The 8,665-nt window shown below is 33.6% G+C and overlaps 1 protein-coding gene and 1 long non-coding RNA gene across 5 annotated transcripts; both read left to right on the forward strand.

The window, feature by feature from the left end:
• On the forward strand, window positions 1,180-3,832 carry LOC107617381. Of its 2 annotated transcripts, XR_002359797.1 has the most exons (5): window positions 1,180-1,399; window positions 1,899-2,003; window positions 2,665-3,146; window positions 3,400-3,430; window positions 3,709-3,832. It is a non-coding gene; the product is annotated as an uncharacterized LOC107617381 (long non-coding RNA). The 2 variants fall into 2 exon arrangements; XR_001614935.2 differs by having other exon boundaries at window positions 1,180-2,003.
• On the forward strand, window positions 4,397-6,445 carry LOC110270349 (TBC1 domain family member 22A-like). 3 transcript variants are annotated; one of them, XR_002359796.1, is made up of 6 exons: window positions 4,397-4,726; window positions 4,803-4,926; window positions 5,084-5,224; window positions 5,329-5,435; window positions 5,971-6,109; window positions 6,254-6,445. XR_002359796.1 is itself a non-coding variant. In XM_021119489.1 (4 exons), the coding sequence occupies exons 1-4, from the start codon at window positions 5,065-5,067 to the stop codon at window positions 6,175-6,177; spliced, it is 354 nt and encodes a 117-aa protein (XP_020975148.1). In that variant the 5' UTR covers window positions 5,034-5,064; the 3' UTR covers window positions 6,178-6,255. The 3 variants fall into 3 exon arrangements, 2 of the variants coding, with proteins under 2 accessions (XP_020975152.1, XP_020975148.1); XM_021119489.1 differs by lacking the exons at window positions 4,397-4,726; window positions 4,803-4,926 and having other exon boundaries at window positions 5,034-5,224; window positions 5,971-6,021; window positions 6,142-6,255; XM_021119493.1 differs by lacking the exons at window positions 4,397-4,726; window positions 4,803-4,926; window positions 5,971-6,109 and having other exon boundaries at window positions 5,033-5,224.

Genomic DNA, 8,665 nt, shown 5'->3' on the forward strand with positions numbered 1-8,665 from the left:
TTTTGGTAAGCAAAATTTAATAATAAAAAATAAAATTTTGTTAATAGATATTTTTTCAAAAAATAATTTATTTTTTTAAAAAATAATTTATTTTTTCTTAAAAAATAGATAAAGTTGACATTAGTTAACACAAAAAATTTAAAATGGATTAAAAAGGAGATTTTTAAAAAATTATAAAGAAAGAGAATATATATTTATAAATAAAGGAGAAGAAAGTGTCATTTTAGTATCTCGCAGGAGAGGGGAGTAGAATTTTCTATAAATTATTTTGATACGTTGTTTCTTATATTTAAAGTCGTTGATTTTAGACATTTTGTTACTTTCCAATAATTAATCTAAGTAGCATAAATAGAGATAGACTTAATTGAAGTGGTACTTGAATTAGTGTTTGAGGGAACGACAATCTTTTTCTTACTTTCTTAGTGCTTGTGACCTGGTACACTTGTCAAAACTGAGTTGTATAAATTCAGTAACAATAGATAATATTATGGATAAAATAAACGTTATGAAACAACGCAAGTAAGAATTTAAAAGAAAAGTGTATATAAAATTTGGAACCTGGCGCATGATCTTTGTATATTGCACACAGTATGATCGCATAAAAAGTAGAGGTATGGTTAAGTACTTTAGTATTACTATTAAAAATCTATAGTTGTTCTTGTCATCACTCTGAATTATTGGAAATGTTTATGTGTAGTGTGCAAATTCTATTTTTGTCAATGAATTCCACGAGTTATTAGAAAATGAAATGTGTAAATTAAAGAATAAATTTATTAGTTTTATATTGTCTAAAATTAAAAGTCTAATATAATACACTACTAGAAAACTAGTTATTACAGACGGATATTTCCGACGGATTTTATCCCACGGAAATACAGACGGAATTTCAGAAGGATTTTTTGTCGGAAAACCAAAAAAATGGATTAGCATAAATTACAGACGGAAAAGAGAATCCATCGATAATTCCGTCGGAAAAATTATTTTTTTTTCAGTGAGAAATGGTTACAGACGGAAAATCCGTCTGTAATTATATAAACAAAACGGTGCATTTTATTAAATTATTACAGACGGAAAATCCGTCTGTAATTTAAAATTTTCCGTCGGAAATGTTATATTTTGCGTTTTATGATCGATTGTGCCTAAAGCCCCAAACTCTATTCATTTACAGCACCAAATCAAACGAGCTCAACCCAGCTTCTTCTTCTCCGTCGACCAGCTTCTTCTTCTCTTTTCCTCACCCACAGCGCCACCGCCGGCTACCCTAACCGCCACAGCTACCTTCTCCTTCTTCTCTTCTTCTTCTCCTTCTTCTCCATCATCTCCTCCAGTCAATGCTGCGGCTACCTTTGCGCAAGCCCTAGCTCCGTGGTGACCAAAATCGGTTTCACCATCAGCCGCGGTTCCACCTCTCTCTTTCCCCCCTGTTCGAACCGTAGAGAGTTCAATTAATTTTGTTTAGTTAGTTTGATTGTTTCTGCTTCCAGGTTTTGGTTTCAAAATTCTTTTAATTTCCGTTGAGTTCAATTAATTTCGTTTAGTTAGTTTGATTTTAGTAATTAGTTTAGTTAGATTTGTTTTCTGATTAGTGTATTTTTAGGTTGTTAAAATAGGATTAGATTAGGTTTTGATTCTGAATAGCTGAAAAATGTTTAGATTGTTAATCTGGATTGCTGAACAAACATAATTCAGAGAAACACTTGTGAGTTTTTCTTTTTTTTCTTCCCTCCCCTCTATGAATTTCGCTGTGCACACCAAGTGTTCGATGGTTTGCTTATTTGTTGGTTTGACCTAACATGCACATCAAATGTTTGTTGCTTTTCTTTTATGTGTACATAAGTAGTAATATGTATCTTTATTCTTGCTATTTTACTCTTAATTAATTATTTTTATGTTGCAAGTTCTGTCAAGGGGAGGGGAGGCTGTAGAGATGACTACTGACCATGAACCTAATATTGAGCGGGGCAGCATTGAGAACAGAGGTGGCTTTGTCTCAAACATGCCAGGTTCTTCAACTAACCCTGAATTCTATGCTTTGTTGCTACTGATATTCAGTGCTGATTTTTGTGTTTTCATTCATCATTCCTTTTACTATAGGAACTTGAGTTTTGTATGCTGTGATATTAGTTTACTCAATTCCTTTTCTATAGGGCAGTGTTTCTTAGAGAATATTTCTACTTCTACCCTCCTAGCCAGAACAACAATCTCTATTGTCTATCAAACTGCAAAATTAATCAGTGCAAGATGTAAGAGCTTAGAACTTTAGTAGGATATATATTGTGCTATGATGAATCTCTATTTACATCTTACACTTGATAACAATGTACATTGTATAGAATCTGAATTCATTGATGCGACACGGAAGCATGAGTCTCGCAGACGAAAAGCGAATTCTGAGGAACATAAACACTCGTCAGAGAGATGCTGATAAATTTCAGTCACTAGAAGTGCTTAGAAATACTGTAATTTAAGGGAATTGTAGTTCAGTTCAATGCTGATATTGCTGATGGCATGCCATGGAAGTTTACTCCTATTCTGTTGCTTAGATAAATTTCAGTCACTAGAACTGCTTAGAGATTCTGTTGCTTGAATTTTAAAAAATTTCGTGTGCTACAAAATATGCTGCCTTAGATAACTTGAAGCTGAAATTGGAATTGTATGTTTAAGGTAGCATGCCATGACGCTGAGGAGTGAAGATCTTTTGAGGCAAAGGTTAGGATCATGTGATGTCATTACCAAATGTGCTTCTATACTTGGCGTATCTATGTTTAAGTTAATCAAATTGGGGGAAGAAAAGAAAAGAAACTTGCAATTATATAGTTTAAGTGTTTCTGCCACTGCCCTTCTTTCTCGCAGCCGGTGAGTAAATGCTCTTTTTCTCCAGTGTTATGAATAGCTCCTTTTTCTCCAGTGCTGGATTTGGAGTATATGTATGCTTATTACTGAGTGAATCACATTGAAAGTGTAATGCACAGTTAGTGCTTGACAAAATGCCTAGCTGGGTTTTGCTGTTCATTTTGATCATGCTTAGGTGTGTTTATGTGTGCTTATATGGTTTCATGGTTTATGTGTGCTTATATGGTTTCATGGTTCCTGCTGGTGAAGCTTACACAAAGGCACTTGAGGTTGCCAGGAATATCAATGAGAAGGTAACATCACTGAAAAATATCTTTCATGTTTGTTGAGAATCATGCACTGAACTGAAAAATATTCTTTGGATTTTAGAGACTCTTTTTTCTTCAATTGATTTATATTTCTTTCTTTTACTGATTCTTTTTGTTTCTCAATTGGATTGAGGAGTTATGTAACAGAAAAATAATCTAAGGTGGTTGTTGATGATGTTGAAATTTAGTAGTCCTATATATATTTTTCAGCTTTTGATTTTTGTAATTTGCAATGCAGGGGACCAATGTGGTTCTGATTTGATGTAAATGTGAGTCTATGTTTTTGTTCTTTTATTTTTCAAATCACAGTCAATGATTTTGATAAATTAATTCTGTGCAATTTCTGGTATGTAAGTAGAAAACTGATACCTAAATATACTTTTCATTTTTCATTAATACAAGTTTAAATTATATATAGCATTATATAGTTTGTGAAAATATATTTGTTCAAAATAGAAGGACATAGTTCCACACATATATGCCATGCTTAGGAAGATTGCACATATACTTGTTCAAAATATACTTGTTCATTTTTTTTTCTCTGCAGAGGCACCCGCACCACAGCTCGACGGCAAGTCTCGCAACGATACTTTCGATCTTGACTTTGAAGAATGACTTCAAGCAGTTAGAAGGTACAACTTTAGTTCTTCTCAATTCTGACTCATCTTTTCAACTGCTATGAGGTGCAAAAGGGCGTTGTCTATGTGTTTGTTTGTTTGAATCTTTGTCTCTGGTTTCTTCTGTTCAAACCTGAAACAACAGCAGATAGGCCATTTTTGGCGTTTGTTTCTTCTGACTATTTTTGAGCTTTTAACATGAATCAATGTTAACAGCCACAACAGATTGTTCTATTTTATATTCACCAGATTTTGCGGACATGTCTTTGACTTCTTCTATGGCAATCAAAATCTATTGCTCAATGATATCAAAGGTTATTTATTAGAATAATCTTTATAAACTGTGACATGTATAATGTAACTTCTTATATACAAAATTTATCACAGCTATCTTCTTTCCAACAATATAGCGGAAGGGGAGGAAGAAAGAAAAGGAAAAAGGAAAAACCATGGACTCAGTGGAATTAAAATGCTAAAATGTCAGAATTTTATATATATAATTTTGGATTGAATTTTACACACGTTCCAGTTTTTGCTAATCTCTTTTTGACACTTTTTTTGTTGGCATTATGCTTTATTTATTTATATTTTTTTTTGCTGTTGTAAAGATTAATTTTTTATTCAGAAATTGAATACTGCTGAGTACTTCTGTGACAGATTCAATCTCAAGCTGCACACTGCTGGGATCATTGCTGCCAGTTTCGGATTGGCGAATCTTTTCTCCAGGCCCGGTGGAGGGTTCATATCTGATGCAGTTTCAAAGAGGTTTGGAATGAGGGGTAGGCTCTGGGCCTTGTGGCTTTGCCAAACATTCGCTGGTGTCCTCTGCATAATTCTTGGGCTTGTTGGATCTTTGAGTGTTTCTGTTGTTGTTATGATCATATTCTCTGTGTTTGTTCAAGCTACTTGTGGCATGACCTTTGGAATTGTTCCTTTTGTCTCAAGACGGTTTGTGTTCTTCTTCTTCTTTTATTCTCTTTAGAGTTATCTTTAGTTCCATTGAATTGCTTTCTATTTTCTCCAGAGTGTTCTTTTAGTCAAGTTCAGACTCATTGACACAAAGAGGACAAAAATAGAAGTAAAAGAAAAAGTGGAATAGGATAGCTTAGAATTCAGCTGTCTCTCTGCTCCAAGTGACAGTCAGTGAGGTTAGCAAGCACACCCTGATTCTCAAAAAATTCTGTGTGATTTGTTTATCTATAGTGGTTGGATTAGGTCTTTTCTTGGGTCTTCTGATTGTGATTTTCCTATCAGAACACTTGCAAGGGGGTATTGATAATTGGTCAATGTCTGATCTATCTGCAGAGAAAATTTCTAATATAGAGGCTGATTGCTATTGGTGCTTGTCAAAATTACTGGATGGTATGCAGGACCATTACACGTTTGCTCAACCAGGAATTCAGAGGCTTGTTTTTAAGTTGAAGGAATTGGTCAGGAGGATTGATGGTAAGCTTTTCTTCGGGCTCATTAATTTTTCCATAATATCTGTGTATAATTACACGAACTTAATGCCTCATCATCGCACGTGGTTTGTATCTGTATTATTTCAGAGCTCTGCAGCCATTGGAGCCAATGTCTTCTGTTTCGTCCTCCCCACATATTCGATCAAATGCTCCTTTTGCTGGTCTTGTTATATGCGTTACTGGGCTATCCAAAGGTGAGAGTTTATCTCAATTTCATCTTTGGTGTATTGAATTTGGTTTCAATTTTGTCCAGTTTTCTTTCAATTTCATGCATTTAATGAAAAAATAAATAAATAAACTAAGTGATCCATATTCTCTTTAGAGTCTGGCCTGATTCGTTGAGTTTTGGTAATAAGGTCTGGATACTGTTCCCTTGAGACAAAAGAAAAAGAATCATTTGTTCATTGAAACAGTGAACAGGCTCTCTGTCCCTTTCCCTTTTGTTGTTTTGTGAAAGAGAGGAATGGGTGAGAGAGAAGGGGATTGATGATTGTGCTTCTTATAATATAAATTGTAAAATAGATGTCAAGTAAATCTGGAAGTCTTCCAACAGCGTATATGCAAATCAAGACTGCTGATATAAGCCGTTTCTATTGGAAAAAATGTTCATATATAACTTGTTCAGAAGGATTAACTTAAGTTGTTAAAACAAACACAAGTTCTTAAAATAACAACTATCATATAATAAAGTGTTTTCTTTTCTTTTCTTTTGTTTTTCTTTTTGTTCAGGAAATAGAAGCAAGTAAAGGTTGGAGAACATGGAAAGAGTACCAAATGAAAGTGAGATGTGAATGATAGACTTATGATGGCTGAACGTGCATTCACTGACAGAGATGGCCTCTTAGGAATGACATGGCATAAGCATTTGGTGAGTATATAGTTTTTTACTCTAAGAAGCAAGTGTTTTCTAGGCCAGTTCCCTCATTCTTCTTCTGACTTATAATATCACATAGTCTCATTAACAAATGCCATGTGAACATTAGATGAATTCTACTGTTTTGAATGAAACCAGGGTTGATGAAATTGAAGAAACCAAGCAAGCAAAGCAGAGAAGAAACATCAAACATGGCTGCTACTGTTGGAATCACAGAACCACAAGGAGATCCAGAAAGTGTATTTGTCAATGGCTCTGAGCAAGTCACCATCATGCAATCTAAAAGGAATAGGATCAATATAAAATCTTGTTTGTTTAAATTGTTGAAAATGAGGGAACTAGTAGTGTCAATGAGTAATGTAAATAGTTATAGTTCTGTCAATGATTTATTTTTTTGGGTATCTTTTTATTGAGATAGTGAGATATTGGTCAATGATGTTGAAAATAACATCCAATTTTATAGGTATCATGTAATGAATATTATGTTTATCTATATAATTTTTGGCCTCTTTTTTTTCAATTTACAGTGTGCTTGATGGAGGAAATTTAAAAAATAAACCTAAAGTATTCATTTTGCAATGGAAAAATTTAAAAAAATTTCTATTTTACTTTACCGACGGATTTACAGACGGATTTTCTGTCTGTAATCATAGTGTGAGATGATTTTCCAATGTTCAAATTACAGACGGAAAATCCGTCGGAAAATCTGTCTGTAATTACAGACGGAAAATCCGTCTGAAAATCCGTCTGTAATTACAGACAGAAAATCCGTCGGAAAATCCGTCTGTAATTACAGACGGAAAATCCGTCGGAAAGTTTGTCGCCTTTGGGAAATGGACAGAAAATTTACAGAGGGAAAATCCGTCGGTAACTCGTAAAAATCCGTCTGTAATTTTCCGACGGAAAAAAAATCCGTCGGTAAATAATTTCCGACGGGGCTTTTACAGAGGGACAAAATCCGTCGGTAATTTTGTCGGTAACCAAAAATCCGTCTGTAATAAAGACTAAATCCGTCTGTAAATCTGTCTGTATTAATCCATTTTCTAGTTGTGATAGTTTTTATAAGTGTGAAGCAATTCTCATTTCATGAGTAACTCTTAGAGTAATACTATAAGATTAATATTTATTTAACGAAGTAATTTGGTGAAAATTTTTAAAAATTTTTATAATACATTTTAGAGTAAAGTATTGTTTTTGTCCTCAACGTTTGGGGTAAGTCCTATTTGTATCCTTAACGTTTAAATCGTCCTATTTGTATCCTTAACGTTTATAAAAGTGATTCAATGTTATCCTACTATCAATTATACTAACAAATCAGATTATATTTTTCAATTATTCTCACTTGGATGTATTCATTCTCAATTAGGTTTCACTTGGATGTAGTCGATTTTAATATTATACTCACTATTTGTGTTTAGATTCAATTATGTCCCTAGAAAAGTGAATTATGTAAATGTTGTAGGAATTAGTTTCAACATTTGATGAGCTATTTTTCGGAGTAGATCATTGATTCTATCCCATACATTTGTATTCTAACTTCAAGAAGAGATTTTTAAAACTCAAACTAAAGCGCTCATGATATGTAATTGACGGCAGGATAACATTGAATCACTTTTACAAACGTTAGGGATACAAATAGGACAATTTAAACGTTAGGGATACAAATAGGATTTACCCCAAATATTGGGGACAAAAACGATGATTTACTCTACATTTTATTTATGACAATTTAAAAAACTTCCGCTCTTAATTAATTATAATTCAAAATTTTGGAACAAAGTCTCATTTTCTCTTTTCTCCGAAATGAGAGACTGCGTTAGCTGAGAGAGAATGACTATAAAACCCTAAGTTTTCTACCGCCATTTTTGCCGCCATTTTCACTGCCATTTTCGCCGGCGGTGCCGTTACCACTGCGGTATCCGTTGCAGTAGAGAGCTTCTGAATCGAGTCACCTATTCTATCAACGCGTTTTTAGATCTGTTTTCTTTATACTGTCGTTGCTACCATTGTTGCCAGTGCAATTTCCACCGCCTTTGCCACCACAGTTTCAGCCGTCGATGCCACTATATTTGTTGTGGTACAATACATTTTTAGATCTGTTCACTCCCAAACTTCTTCTTCAACACCGCTTTTTCTCACTCCAATTTCTCTTTTGAACTGCCGCTAGTACTTCTTTTTCTTCTTCCCTATTAGTTTGCTGATATTTCTTCTTTGTTAATAATAAATTTTTTCTTTGTATCGCCTTCTCAGTTCTGTTAAAACTTTTTTTACTGCTATTCCTCTTGTTCTGTATTTTTTTTTTTGCATTGATAAGGAGTTTTGAAAACGAGACGGGGAAGACATGATAATTGATCATTGAAGCTATTTTGTTTTATGCCAGTAGTTAGTGAATTTTTTTGTGTTAGGAGTGATTATTAGTTACTTTGTTTTGGTTGGTTGATCTCTATTTTGTATTTTTATTCTCTGTTCTTATTTTTTAAGTTTGACTTATAAAATATGCTTAAAATCAATGAGTGTTTTTTACTATGTATGTAACTTAGACTTTTTAAA

This window comes from Arachis ipaensis, chromosome B01, assembly GCF_000816755.2.
Source record: "Arachis ipaensis cultivar K30076 chromosome B01, Araip1.1, whole genome shotgun sequence".
Lineage (NCBI taxonomy): Eukaryota > Viridiplantae > Streptophyta > Magnoliopsida > Fabales > Fabaceae > Arachis > Arachis ipaensis.